Raw genomic sequence first — 16143 nt, 5'->3', positions numbered from 1 at the left:
GAATGATTTCTCAAGGATCATGTGGCAATGAAGACTGGAGAAAATTCAGCTTTTCCATCACAGGAATAAATAAAATTTTACATTTTTAAAAAGATAGAAAATTGAATTTATAGAATTAGAAAGAAAGAAAATGGAAGTGAAAGTAACAAATATATCAAAAATAAACATATAAAATGAAAAAGACATAAAATAGAAGATTTTTGAAAATAGAGAGAATGAAAAAACAGATTTTTTTTAATAAAAAAGAAAAAAACTGAAATGCAAATTTTACTGTACTTTTGATCATTTTTACTGTTAGAATAGGAGACTTATAACAAATACATTTAAAAAATGTTTTATAAAGGCAATAAAAATATATATGCAAGATTCTGCAATAATAATCAAAAAAGCAAACTTGTAGCAAACTGAAAATGTAGCCTTCCTTGATGTAGCAATTGATTGCTCAGAATAGTACGCTTTGTAAAAAGAATGACAGCTTTGTACAGAGGGGTTACATGACATGATGACAGTTATAGGGTGGTAATGACACAAGAGCATCAGGATTCTGACTTCGTTATCCTGCAAAGCCTGTGTGGTGAGTCTCTAATGCACTGCAGTAATTAATAGTCACTCAAACGTCACTGTCACACACCTAGATAAGCTTTCCCATGCATCTATACACTGATTACACACACGCAAACACAAAACATCACTTACACAGGTCACAGGCACACACATACAAACGTAAAATACACACCCAGAAAAACCTGTCATGATTATGCCACACATACAATGTCAATCCGTATCTATTTTATGCTTAACTGACACTTGACTGAGGTCAAGTTACACAAAAAGCCCTTTATCCTGTCTTGGCACTAAGAAAACAAAACAAAACAAAACTTTTTTTTTCTTTCTCAAATTAATTTATTTTTCTCCAAGAGTCAAGATTGTTTAGAATAAAAATACCAGTATGCATACATACAATTCTTATGAAAATATATTTAGAAAAATAAATACCAACTAATTAGAAGGCAAACAACACATGAACATAAAATACATTTTCTTTCAAATGTTTCTTTTTTTAATGTTTTATTAGACAAACATTAAGTATTGCGTATTTTCCTTCTGCAGTGAATGGGTGCTGTTAGAATGAATGGCTTTTTTCACATTATTCCACAACACTCTAGTCAATCTATTATCATCTTATGTGAAAAGCTGGCTGTTTGTAAGAAACAAATCAATAAACTGTTGCCTCCAAAATCTATAGTCGTGCTTCCTCCAGTAAAAACGTTCTGATTTTTTTTAGAACTGTTTAGGACCGTTTTCGCTTATAAACTCTGCTGGATCTGTGCATATTTATCTCCTGATTCAGAAGAGACAACTTTTCACTGAAAAAAAAAAATGGATTAATGGATATTTGAAGTTAAAATGTCTTAATGATAGATTTGTTAATTACAAATACACTGCTTTTCACTTCACAAGATGTTAAATGATGGACTGGAGATGATTTCATCAGCTGTTTGAACTCTCATTCTGACAGTACCCATTCACTGTAGAGGATTTATTTGTGAGCTGCAAGTTATGCAATGCTAAGTTTCTCCCAATCTGTCCAAATGATATATATATATATATATATATATATATATATATAGAAACACATTTTGGATGGCCAGGGAGTGAGTACATTTTCTGCAAATGTTAATTTTTGGGTGAACTATGCCTTTAAAAAACAATTAAATACCACTCAGATAAAGTTTTAGAGTATATCTCAGCAAAATACAGCATATAATCATAAGGTCTGAAGATTTGCTAAGTGCATTTGAGAGAGGGTGCTTGAGGGAGTGGTGGATCATGGGAGGTGTAGTCAGTAACGCTGTTGAGTTCGGGTGCGATTATCAGCAGAGGCTCCTCGCCTACGCACGGTGACTCCTACAGTCTCACCGGTCTGGTTCTTCAAGGATGAGAAGACAGAAAGAAGGGACAGAGCTGTGAGCAGGTCACATTAGTTCAAGGGAACAGATCACTTCCTCTGAACACAATACTCACTAATGCAGGACCCAAAGTAAAGATGCCCCTCACTGCTGGGTTGCCACCAGCTGTATCTTGCACATCTGTTAAATCAAGTGGAAGTGATCAGGAACACAGCTGTTGATATTTTGCAAAGATTAAAACAAGAAAAACACACATAGGGCAAAATGAAAAGGTACTGCTTTCCTCATAATCTGTGATAAACATATAAGCTTTGATTGTGTGATTTTACAATGAAACTGACATTGCAGCCGTTGATTGAGTCTCTCGAGTGACTGCAGGATCTTCTGCTCCTCTTTTGACACAGCACTGACACTGAGCGACTGTATTCTCTGGCTCAATGTTCCAATCGGACAGTTGGAGATCTTATGGGTCTGAGCACAGTCCTCTACTTCTTGAGCACCATCTGACACCTCTGGGCCTGTAACAGTGGGGGGAAAAAGCAATGTTGTTACGCATTAAGTCACGGGTGTTAAAAAATTTGGCTTCTTATAGCAGTGTCTTTTAAAACACACACACTACCATGTCAAAATTAAGTTTTTTAAGGGGTCACATGATTGTGTATATTTGTTGACATGCTTTAATGTTCAAAAAACACATTTTTTTTTTTCAAATTCTGTACATTATTGTAGGTCCTCTATGCCCCGCCTCTCTGAAATGCGTAGTTTTCTACAAACTCCTTCCTACAAGCGCAGTCTGCTCTGATTGGCCAGCTGACCCAGTGCATTGTGATTGGACGAACACCGCAAGCACTCGTTGGAAATGTAACACCCCTTTCCATAATCGTGAGCTTCATCTTTCAAAATAAATGTAAAGACAGTTACTAATGTACTTAGATTTATCATCAGTTCAAACCTGAAAGGGGAACAGAGTCGCGTGACAAACAGTGATGAAGCTTGTTTGTGTTTGCAGTACACAAGCCATGGATGGTTAAGACAGCTTTAAGTAATCTTAAAGATTCCTAAATGCATCTACTTTCAGAAAGCCAAATAAAGTGCTTTTGCTTTCACCTAGAAACACACAGCATCTCCCTGACATGACTGCTTCAACACTAACTGCAGTTACTGAAACCACGCCTTCTTTCTGTGCGTGACCATTTGCATGGCATTACGCAAAAATTTCCCCTTGTCATATGATGCAATTTCAATTTTTCCTTTCTCTTTCGAGTGTAACAAGCTCTTGGTGCATAAATAAGATCTGTAAAGATGCAAAGACTAAAGTGTCTTTGTCCTTGTCAGCTCAAAGTCTAAAATCCAAAGAGATATTCTTTATCGAAGTTAAGGCTCTGCCACGCCCCGCTAAAATGACTCATTCAAACACGCCCCCACATGTCTATGTCACTATGTGGAAATATTGCGTAATGCCGCCAAGTGTTTAAGCAAAGAACAAAGGTTTGATTTCAGTTACCGCAGTTAGTGTAGACATGTTACTGATGTAACATAAAGATTTTAATTATATTTGATACAATTAACGAAATTAATGCGACTCGAAAAAAAAGATTTGTTCATTGCCCAGAACGAGACTCACAGGTCAGAGTCGGTAAAATCATCTGAATTGCGGCCAATCAAAATTCACTGCGTCAGCTGGCCAATCAGAGCAGACTAGGCTTGTCAGGAGGGACTTTGTAGCATACATGCCAACCCTCCCGATTTTTCCGGGAGACTCCCGAATTTCAAAGCCCCTCCCGAAAATCTCCTGGGCCGACCTTTCTCCCGAATTTCTCCCAATTTCCACACAGACAACAATATTGCTACACCATCTGCACTGGGCGCAGTTTCAGACCGAACAATAATAAGGGGCTGTTCACATATCGCGTCTTTTGCGCGCTCAAGTTCATTATTTCCTATGTAGGTGTGCGGTATGGGTGCTCATAATGGAAGCGACGCGGCCGTTTTTTCCACGCGCGTCCACGCGTTTTTGGGCACGATATGTGAACAGCCCCTAAAGAAGTTATTCGAGACTCACCTCGAAGTCAAGCGCAGCAAATTCAGAACGGAAAAAGAAGCAGAAGAAGAAGGGGAAAAGGAAGAAAGAAGAGACATGGCGAATAAAAAGAGAAAATATGACTACAAATTCCTAACTGAATGGAAAAAAGAATTCACATTCATCCAGGACAGCTCGAAGGGGAAGGGATATGCTGCCTGCAAATTTTCTAGATCAGACTTCTCCATTGAACACGGTGGCCGAACGGATTTAATTGTTATTGTACATAATATGTATGTATAAATTATGTACAAATAAATTAATTATATTCTTCTTTACGTTTGTTTGTGTGTGTGATTATATATGAGCCCCCCCCCCACCTTTGAATATCTCCCTAATTCTGAGGTCTCAAGGTTGGCAAGTATGCTTTGTAGAAAACGACGAGTTTGAGAGAGGCGGGGCATAGAGGACCTACAATAATGTAAAGTATTTGAAAAATAATGTTTTTTGAACATTAAAGCATGTCAGCATATTCTGTTACACCAAATAAACAAAATTATGATCTTTAAAAAAGTCTCATATGACCCCTTTAAACAAATAATTTATCAAAAGTGACATTAAAACATATATTTTATAAAAGATTTATATTTCAAATAAATACTGTTCTTTTGAACTTTCTATTAATTAAAGAATTCTTAAAAAAAAAAAAAAAAAATCAGAGTTTCCACCGTAATACATTATCTTTGCCCAGTACTTCACAATATTATATTTCTCCAGTGTTATGGAAGAGACTTAAAACTATTAATGACTCTGGTGTACTGGTAGTGTAACAATTTGCAAAAAAAAAAAAAAAAAAAAAGTAAATGAAATCAAGATTTTTTTCTCATGTTCATATTTATGGGACACACACACACACACACAAAGTATCTTAGTCCAATCTAAGTCCATCTTGTGCATATTCCAAGTTTTCTAAAACTATATTATAACTTTGGGCAAAACAGAATACAATTTCTATCAGTATTCACTGATAATTCCCTGTCAGACTAATTTTATGATATTGTATGGAGAAAGAAAAAGAATAACAGTACCTGGGACTAAAATGTAAATGATGACAATATTTGGAAAAATTATAGTTTCTTGTATAAAAATTATTTTGGTTGTGCAATTAAAAAAAAAAAACATGCTGAACCTTACATGATTAATGTATGTTTGTACATGAGAATAAAAGATTTACATTTTAAAAATGCTTTGCTCTTGCCCTGTTGAAAATCTGCAGCCTCATATATCTACATAACAGGATAACAGATATTGATTTACATGATACATTACCTTCACTGTCAGCTGCATGACCATTTTTATTTGGATATAGAGGACTTGGCACAGTGACCTGTTAAACCCAAAGTCAACAGTTAATGAACACTTATTCCAAAATGTTAAAAAGCCAAAGCAACATAACATTAACATACACTTTGCAAGTATATCCTTAACGTTACTGTTTTTATTTTTACTACACATCAGATAATTGGTAAGCAAACTTCCAAGGGGCTGATTTAATTATGTTTATTTGTATTTATTTATTTAAATGTATCAAAACAATATAGATATCCTTGTCAGCTCAAAGACACCTATGGGCATTTTTTGTGCACAGCAGTCTGAACTAGATGCTATGAATACATCCTTGCAAAATAAACCAGTTGTACGTCAACTCTAGTAGTTTTCTTTGCTTTCTAGGACAGTATCTTTAGAATATGTACATGTTTACCTGATAAGGAAAACTAGGCTTTCTCTGTGTTGTTCTTGCAGTTTGGTTCCTGCTGTTTTCCATTGAAACTCGGCTCTTCACCATATTATTCTCCATAGCCTGTCTCCTTATTGGACTTCTCACTGGTTTACAGAAGAAACTCTGATTAAAAAAAGTACAGTTATATCAAAGCAACACATTTCAGTGATTAGAAATCACTTCGCCTTTGGTAACTGACCCAATTACCATGAATATCAGAAAAATGATGTCTTGCTGTATGGGCTCACATCTAAGCTCTAGCATTAAAGTCTTAAATGTATTATAAGAGCCTGTTTGACATCATTAATTACATAAAACTATAGACTCTTACTGTTAGAGGAAGACAAGAAAAATCCACCCATTTTTGAGGCTCCTTTGACACCACTGACCAGACTATCACCATTGATAGTGACATGGGACAGACTGGCACAGGCTTGAGGCGAAGAAGACAACGGGCCATTGTGAGCAAGAAAACTTTGAGGGTCACCTACAGTAAGTCAAAAAGAAAAAAACAAAAAGACAAAAGAAGACGACGTAAGACAGTTATATTAAAATCGCAGTGCATGAAAGTCAGTTATCCTGTTCTCGAGGTCTCTGTCCTCAAAATGTAGAGGTTTCCTGATGTAATAAAAAAATACTTGACCCCTGAGTAACAACAGTCCATCATTAAATGGATCCATTTCAACAGAGTAGTAATCCCAAGTGGTGCAGTGCTGTGCAGAGGGCCAAAGAAAATTAACAATCATTCCCAACATTTGACAGACGTAAGGCAGATTGGAAAAATACAGAAATAGGCAAGTAAATAACTTTTGTAACTCATCTGTAAGTCGCTTTGGATAAAAGTGTCTGCTAAATGAATAAAAGTAAATGTAAATGTAGTATAGACTTGTTTAAACATGGTGCAACAAGTATTTTTGAAGTACTTTCAAGGACTTTCAAGTTCATTCGACGAATATACACACTGTAATAGAAAATGCTGCACAATGTGACACAATTACAACATAATTATCAATAACAACACAAGTCTCTAATCCATGAACATCAGACACACTTTATTTTAAAGTCCAACTCTTGCTATTAACAAACCACTGACTTTTGCCTCAATAAATTCCTAAATTTCTGCTTATTAATATTTAGTAAGGTAGTTCAGGTATTGGGTAGATTTAAGGATTTAGAAATGGTCATGCAGAATATGTGCTTTATAATTAATAATAAATCAATATGTTAATGCTTATAAGCAACTAGATGAGAATAGTGAGAACTGGTCCCTGTACTAAAGTGTTACCAAATGATCAACACAATTTTTTTTTTTTTGTATACAATCTATCAATGCATATTTAATATTTCATACATTATTTATAGAAAAACTGTCTTTATGCTTGTATGCAGTGTGTTTGTATGCAGTTTCAAAATTGATCAAAATTAATTTGACATGAACCAAGATAAATGAACTAAGAGAAATGAACCAAGAGAAAACATTACCGTCTACAGCCAAGAGAGGGCGCTCTATGCTGCTCATTGCTCCTGTAGCCTACACTGAAAACAGAGAGCGCCCTCTCGCGGCTGTAGACGGTAATGTTTTCTCTTGGTTCTTGGTTCTAAATAAATGTGACTTATAGTCCAGTGCGACTTATATATGTTTTTTTCCTCATCTTGACGTATTTTTGGAATGATGCGACTTATACCCAGGTGCGACTTATAGTCCGAAAAATACGGTAGTTAATAGTAAGTGTTGGTCCTTAAAATAAAGAGTTACAAAAATGGTTATATAATGTATATTTTGTATTTTTGCCATATGTAGTCTACTTGATTATTACAGTTTCAACGCTTTTTTTATTAATATATATATATATATATATATATATATATATATATATATATTATAAAAAATATTTGTGGACATATTTACATTGGAATGATTTTTGGAATTCTGTTTAGTTTATTATTTTTATCTACCACAAAAAGTTCCTTTATTAAAAAATATTGAAATCAGTAATTTAATAAAACATATTTTTTGATCAATAAATTATAATAAAACCCTGATATAAATCAGGCTTTTACTATAATTTATTGACCACAAAAAAATAAAAAAATAAGAATGTACCCTCAGAATATTTCCCATGTCAGGCTTAACATTTTATACACCAATGTGTAGTGGGATTTTAAACTCACTCAGGTGAATCATTTTACAAATGTGTTAGGACAGAAATACAGAGTTTGGGATTTTCTTTACCGTCTTTACTGGCGAGAGCACTTCGGACTCCATGCCAGAGCAGTGAGATCTCCTCATCTGTTGGAGTCCGGTCCAAACATATCCCGCTCTCTCCACACCTGCGCCTGGCATTGTCTGTAGGGGCATCTGGAGGGGAGAGGGTCTCATGGGAGAAGGTACAGTAGGGTGGCACTGGAGAACAGATAGCATCTATTCTGAGGGTAGGTCGATTAACTATTGCCTGGCTATCTGGAGTGTCTTTGCAAAAGGCCAGATCCTGCAGATCCGGTCTGCTCTGTACACCATCGTCAATGCACGATGCCTTTGAGATGTACATGGGACCCTCAGCTAGGTTACACTCCACAGCTTCAGGTTTTGGAGGGGGACGAGGCACCAAAATCTTCCCCTGATTCTTGGCCACATGTTGCGCTTCCCTGGCAGATTGCGGTCTGATGATAGTGCCCTTCCTGGCCCGGGAGGTAACGGGACACGAGCCGACTCTGGCTGAGCGCGCTCTCCGGGGAGTCCGTGGGCCCTCAGTGCAGAAGGCTCTTCTTTGAGAGGTGGGCTCCTGTGTACGGCTTTCTTGGGGCCCTACATCTGCCCAGGCCCGTCTAGTGGATTGGGGCCCAGCGGTGACAGCAGAGGTCTTATTGGAGATGTTCTTTGATACCCCTGTGAAATTCACATGGTCCGAGTGACCTACAGAGAGCTGTTTATGTGTAGGTTGAGGCAGGTTAGAATGCCTGCCGGGGTCTCTAAACACTCTGTCCACCCCCTCAACTCCATCTACCTCATCAAACCAGCGTAGTTTCTTCTTAACTGCCTTATTCTGCTCTGGCTCATTGAGTTTTGTCCTGGCCAGCTCTACACTGTCCCGGATTAATATAGCCACTTCTTTAGTGAAAAGCAAATGGCCAGGAGTATAAGTGAATTTGACATTGCCTGATTTGGATTTTAAATGGTTTTTAAGGATCCCTTTCAAGAATCTGACATTGTTGTTAGGGGGGGAATGGGTCAAGGGGTCTGCAGATGTTCTGTTTGGTTCCTCCGTGCTTTTAGAAGAATTCAGCATTCCAGCTTTTTCCAGTTTGGTGACATCCGTTTCATTTTTAGGATCTATGGTTATACTCTCCTCTATGCTCTGCGGTTTGGATTCTATCTTGAGCCCTGTGGCAGCATATACATCTGGTTTGCATTGATGTGAATGTGAAGAACTCAGTTCTTCTATTGGTTGTATGTTGGGGGATCTTGTGTCAGTCCGATACGTTATGCTAAGATGGGCAGAGGAGCACGAAAAGGCTTCGAATGAACTGTTGCTGTGTTTGCATTTGCTGGCTGGAAGAGCTGTCTGTGTTTCTGATAAATGTTTAGCATATTTTTCCTCCAGGGTTCTTGTCTGCTGCTTGGATTCTGACTTAAAGTCTTTAGTCAGACTTGAGGATTCCAAGGGTGTGGTATCTGGCACGGCTTGTGTTTTGCAGTGGGCAACCACAGATCCTTTGTCTTTCAAAATGTTCCTTTGAGCGTTTCTGTCATTATCATGAGTCATATGTTCTGAATTAGTAGCTAAGTCCTGCTGAGTCAGTTCTTTTTGGCAATTATGGGTGTTGAAGGTCTGCAATTGGTCTTTTGAGTTTACAAATCTTTCTTGCGTGCAATTCCGGAGACTCCTGTTTTCTTCTGTTGACTCACGATTCTTTGGTGAGGGTGAGTTGAGATTGAGTTTGCTTGTTTGATTTAAGAACTCCTCCAGGAAACTCTTTGCTACGGAAGTGGAGTGATGAGATGGTGAACATGGGTTGTTGGACTGTCTGAATGGTGTTGGAGGATTTTTGGGGTCTTGGAGTTTAGGGGGATCCACAGGGAGGTAGAAAGACTGGGTACAGGTGGTGCTCTGGTGGGAGCAACAAACCGGTGTAGTGTCATGGGTCTTCTGAGTGTCTCCGTTCTCTAAGCTGTCCAGACTAGACAGACTCTCTGTCTCGCTATTTGGGGTATCAAGATACTCCTGAAAATCAATATTAAAAAAAAAAACCCATTAGAGCACTTATGCACTAATACTGGCAGATTGGGTGGTTTTTGGAGATCATGTTGCATGCATGCTGCAGAGGGATGGAAAATAAAACATAGGAAGTTAATCTTTAACTCTATAATGTTTCAGGTACATTTTTTTATAATGAATCAAAGAACAGATCAATATACATATACATTATTAAGATATTGATATAGTTTAATGTATTTGAAAGAAGTCTAGATGGAGAAGAAGATGCTAACCAAGGCTGCATTTATTTAATAAAAAAAAAAATAAATAAAAAAAAAAATAAGACAAGTGAAATCATAATATATAATAGCATGCTAAATATCCAGAAGGAAAACTAATGGCAGATAGAGCATGATGGTGACAGACATTCCTATGAAGGGCATTCCATAACTCTGACTACATTTGTGCACTGAATGGAACACTTTTCCAAGAATACCTAAGCGTAAAACCTATCCTATAAATAGGGTTATTACCTTCTGTATCCTGCTCTGTTCACAGTTCACTGTATGAAATGATGTGTTGGCTACAAGCCAGTGCAGGTAACATTCCAGCTGGTGTGTGTAAGAGGACATAACTAAGTGTGCAAGAGTGAAAGAATGTTTGGTTGAGGTATAGAGAAAGGGGATGTGTATCTGTGGTTTTAATATGCGTTTGTGTGATTAAAGCTACAGACTGAGCTCATCTCTTTAAAACCCCTCTGTTTGTTCAGAAGATGCTGCGGCACGTTGTGGCAGGAAGAGCCCTGGGCTAAAATTACAATGTCATTCTGTTTCCCCAATAGTTGAAATTGGATCTTAAAACCTTCACACACTCCTTAAGCAAATCTGACAACAGGCCTTTCAACACACACAATAACGGCGTTAGTGAATCACGGTGAACTGTCACTTGTACAAGGAAGTTGATCACAGTTACAATCTTGTAACTGTAAACAAACAAAAGCTTCAACTCGGCATTACATAAACTTCCAGATGACGGACTAAACTCATCAGTAACATTTTATTATAAAAAACGTTTTTAATTGAATACCATCAGGTATAGTTTAACTAGGCATTTCGTTTTATGAGTAAGCACATTAACCTGTAGATCGGCCTGCTCTTTTTCTTTCAGAGCGGCCTGGGTCTCCTGTTGCTCACTGAGGAAGAGCAGCTGGTTGTTCTTGAAGTTACTCAGACTCTTCTCCTGCAGGAGTTTGGCATAGGCCTCAGCTGCAGATAAGGCATGTAGGTGACGGGCGCCCCCTGAAGGCTTTGGGGAGGGAGTGCAGCTCCTGAAATAAACAGGATTCAATGCAACCATAGTACATAGTACTGTACTAATGAATATACATTTATACAGCAGTTTTATACAAGAGATGCAGCCCAAAGTGTGTTCAATGCTAAAAACATTGCAACAGCATAAAGCCATAATTACCTGAATTAATGTAACATACAATTAAAGATGAAAATTACTATCAAGAAAATGCATACAATTTTTTAAAATTAAAATATAAAAAGAAAAGACAATGCATGGAATGCTTCGGAAACGTCATTGTAATTAAAAGCTGATATAAGCAAATTTAAGTTTTTAGTTTTCTTTTAAAATGATTAATCTGGCTTCCCTAATACTGTGTCTAAATATTGTATAGAACTCCAAAAGTAATGTTTTTAAAAATGTTATTAAAAGTAAAAAAGACAATAAAAAAGTATCTACATTTCCATTAAAGAAGTGACTTTAATTAATAAGATGAAAAAACATTATATAGAACATATTACATAACATTATTTGAACATTTCAAAACGACACAAACCATTTATTTATACGTAAGTATGATATTAAATTTTCTACTAATTGTAAAAATACCTGAAATTATGTTTTAATATTTGATATTAAATATTTTTTTAGATGCACTTCATTAGTTCAAGTTCCAATGTTATGTATCTTCAACCAACAATATTTTGCCATGGCAATGATGTCATACCTGCTAATGGTGAAGCCACTTGCCAGAAATGGAGATTGTTGAGTGTATAAGTGCGGACTGCTCTGAATATGATGAAGTGCTTCATCAAGGTTGAGTGTTCTTCTCTTAAAGGCTCCTGAAGGACACAAATTGCTTTATTTAAATGGAGGATGAGGTGTTTACATCACAGACTGACCTAATAATAGCCCCTAACATACAGTTCAAGAGATAAAGAGAGCATGTAGACACATGGATTAGGCTGTTTTGCTGAACTTACCTGGTCTTTTTCTCTGGGAAGGAGGGAGATGAGCTCTTTGGAAGTTCTCTGTTGCATCCTGGACCCTCTGATGGCGCTGCTGTAGAATGTTCTCCCTCAGTCTCTGCTCCTGAACATCCCACTGTTTCCTTCTCTCCTCTAGAGCCCTAAAGAGACAATCAGACAGTACAAAAAAAATAATTGTGACCTTTGACAGATAGACAATGCTTTGCACACACTGTGTCCTCCTAAAGATATAATTCATTCTTTGAGATGTTTGGCAACCGTGTGTGCAGCATATCAAATGCACCACTTGACTTAAAATGGAAATGAGACTTTAATCTAATTTGCAATATCAGCTCATTGCACAAGCTGGCGTTATCTCAGACGTTTACTTTCCAGGGTCAACAGAAACCCGAGACTTCTGTAACAGATGCATTTCAGCTAAATTCATTTGTTAATGGCACAGAAACCGGTGCATGCCTGAGCTGTCAGTTAGAACTGCAACTAAACTGATGCAAAATCATTTACCATAGTAGCAACTTGAACTAACCTTGCATTAATACATAAATGAAAAGCATGCACATCATGGAAGTGTTTTCACACTGCATGCATGAAATTTGCATTGTTTATTTATTTCTGAATAAAGACAAAAAGGAACGTCCTGTCATTGACACTCTTGCACATAGTCATGAAATTCTGTAATATACTCGATATGTTTCTGGAATTCTTAAATCAGCACAAAAATAGCTCTGGATCTGTGTCCCAGCTTTCTCTGAACTCAGCGGGGGACGCACTCCTCTTCTTCACCATCACTGCCTTTTATAAAGTCATGTTCCTTTGCTCTTGCTGATTAGAGCTTCTATTTCGAGCTAGTAAATCCTGGCTGACAAATAAAGGATTGTATAACAGTATCTGTGCCCTGTAGGGTAGCTTCACTTTCAGTGTGCACAGAGACTGACCAGGTCAAAAACCCAGACTGAGTCATTAACTGCATGGAGACAGTTCTTAGTATATCTGACACTCACTGTCAACACTAGACTCAGCAGCTGTGCACTGCTTCTGATCTCTGGGACACTCACCCGACAGTCTTTTAGCGTAGTTGCCTCCTTGGTGAATATGCTGACGCTAGTTTTTTTCTTGTTATTGCCAGCTCATCTAATAACAAGTCCCCAGAGACTGAATGCCTAGAACTGTGGAGTTTAATATCCACGCTGCAATGTATTAAATGTTTAAGGAAATAGATGTTGACATGCTTATAAATGTATCATTTGGATGGACAGCAAAGAACAACGATTTGTGCAACCATAAACATTAAATGATCTATTCAGTTTGTGTTTTCATTGTTGCTCAGTGAAGAATTTATTTACATTTTCGCCTGAAATGTAGGAAAAGATCTATTATTGACTATTGGCTCACAAATGTTTCCATAATTTTAAATTAAGAGTAGGGAGAGATTACATATTTGTATATAAAAAAATTAATTTGGATAGTGAAACCAAAAAGTTGATTAAAAGTGGTTACAACCTACATGAATAAGTTAGTAAATAAACAACAACAACAAAAAAGCAAAAACGAATAAATGCTTTTAAAGTTTTTCTACAAATTAATGAAATAAATATAAAATCAGATTTGTTTTTGACACACTTACTTTCGTCTGCGTCTTGTTTCCAGGGAAAGCTTGCGAGCCCGAGTTCGACAGTACCTCTGTTCTTGTACCAACACTTCTCTTTCATCTTCATTACCTTCATGTACATCTGATCTAATGTTGCTAATGTGATAGAATGTCAAGGAAGGTATTATTATCATAGGATAAAACATTTATCTCATGATATGCACAGCACACACACACACACACACACACACACACACACATATATATATATATATATATATATATATATATATATATATATATATAGGCAAATTTACAGAACGTGTATAAATATATACAGATGGTGGCCAAAAGTTTGTATGAAGTTTGTATTTTAATTATGAAGTTTTTTTTTTTTATAAAGAAGTCTCTCATGCTCGCCAATGCTGCATTTATTTTATCATTTACAGTAAAAAGTCACATAAGCTTTCTGAAATCATTCTAATATGTTGATTTGGTGCTCAGCAAAATATTTCTTATTTGTTCTGAATATTTAAATGTAAAATTGGGATATACTACCATTGAAAAGTTTGGGTTAAGTACAATGTATAAAAAAAAAAAGAAAAAAAGAAGAAGAAAATAAATTAATACCTTTATTCAGCAAATATGCATTAAATCAACCAGAAGTCATAATGTTTTTAAAAACTATTTAATATAAATGCCTTTAAATTAACTGTTTATTAATCAATGAATCCTGAATTTCTTTTTTATTATTTATATATATATATATATATATATATATATATATATATATATATATATATATATATATATATATATATATATATGAAAGGTTTCCACACATTTTTCAACATTATATATAAGATATTAATGAGAAACTCTATGTAATAATAAGAACCATTATTACTAATTGAGCACCAATAATTGAGCTTCAAATTATTAGAAAGATTTCTACTAAAAATTCAGCTTTGCCATCACATTTTGCAATAAAGTGGATTTTTTATTTATTTCGTTCTTTCTTTCTTTTTTAAATTTTTTAATTTAAATTTTAATAATGTTTCACAGAATAGTACCACCCCTATACTTGGTGATTAGTTAGCTATGTCCATTATACAAACAAATACAGCCTAAATATTTTTCTAAAGTAGCTACATTAGTTTATGTCACTAGTAAAACTTTGACGCTGGTAATTCCGGCAAGGAAAAGGATACGAGTAGTAAAGTGTGTCCTCCAGGACTGGCATCCCGAAGATCAGGATGACAAGCTGATGACAGGTCTCCACACACCAAACTTCTCATCCGAACAAGAAAAGCTGCATCTTATTGATGTTGGAACGGCCGCGCAATAACATAACGTTAGCTGGCACGACCAGAATTAATCTGCTCTGGTAAAATATTGGTGCACTTGAGAATGACAGCAAAATGAAGACTGGCCAGCCAGTTAGTAAATAAATACAGACAGACAGCGCAGAAAACGTACTACCTATGACTTTATAACTTCCAGTAGTTTGATACGAAATTCACCTGGATCAAAACCGACTGAATGCTATCTTGAAATGTAATTTAATTAAAGCAGGCAAAATTAAGTCTTTATCGTCGCTTGCTACAGCTGAAACTGTTGCGCCATGTCGGTAACCATCGACGCGCTTCCTTGACAACAGACACAAACTCGCGGTGGAGGCGTGGTCACGTCTGTCAGAAGCGTTTGACGTTCATCAATCTCAAGGGACGTACTATATTGCTGCCACCTGCTGGATTAAATACGCAACACGGTTTGCCACAATTGTTGCATGCAAAGGCTACATGAGTGGTAATCCCACTAATTTCCGAGAAACAACGTATTTTATACAGCAAGTTCACTGTGAGCAAGTTTCAAAGAACCATTTAAATAATGTGATTATTTGCGTCTTGACGCAATTACGTAATCGCGGGGTTCTTGTTCTTGCGTGGCATGCTAAAACCAAACAGGTAGGCTTAATTTGAAAGTTTATCGTACTTTGTCATTTTTTTTTTTTTATTATAGTCATATCAAAATCCATATTAATAGAAAACAGAAATATTACGTTTTTCTTTTGCATCATTGTAAGGGCATTTGAATACAAAACAAACTAATTATGAAATGCATAAAAGCCTGGTTTTACATTCAAGAACCTAGATTTGTGAATTTAAAACTTTATCAGCATAAGGATGCTATTGACAAGAAAATCATCTTTGTTATTGTTCATTACAAGTCCATAGATAATGTCTTTTAAGGTGAAGCTGTCAAGGTAATGTACCTTTGGGTAAAGCCAGCCATGAGTCTCAGACCATCAGTAGTTTCAATGTCATCACAATGTCATTTATTAGAAACTAATCCAAATCTAAGTTTTAA

At 36.2% G+C, this 16143-nt stretch overlaps 1 protein-coding gene across 1 annotated transcript; it reads right to left on the bottom strand.

Annotated features, from left to right (window-relative positions):
• Positions 1-500: 500 nt before the first annotated feature.
• Positions 501-15422, bottom strand: LOC127977586 (centrosomal protein of 126 kDa-like). The gene is made up of 12 exons (XM_052582534.1): positions 14985-15422; positions 13810-13929; positions 12180-12325; positions 11924-12038; positions 11044-11233; positions 7944-9933; positions 6042-6197; positions 5693-5814; positions 5260-5317; positions 2252-2428; positions 2026-2090; positions 501-1930 (listed from the first exon to the last, which is right to left on the bottom strand). Exons 1-12 carry the CDS (start codon positions 15014-15016, stop codon positions 1844-1846), a joined length of 3258 nt encoding a protein of 1085 aa, XP_052438494.1. The 5' UTR covers positions 15017-15422; the 3' UTR covers positions 501-1843.
• Positions 15423-16143: the final 721 nt, after the last annotated feature.

This window comes from Carassius gibelio, chromosome B18 (genome assembly GCF_023724105.1).
Source record: "Carassius gibelio isolate Cgi1373 ecotype wild population from Czech Republic chromosome B18, carGib1.2-hapl.c, whole genome shotgun sequence".
Lineage (NCBI taxonomy): Eukaryota > Metazoa > Chordata > Actinopteri > Cypriniformes > Cyprinidae > Carassius > Carassius gibelio.
This window is presented reverse-complemented; position numbering and strand designations above follow the sequence as displayed.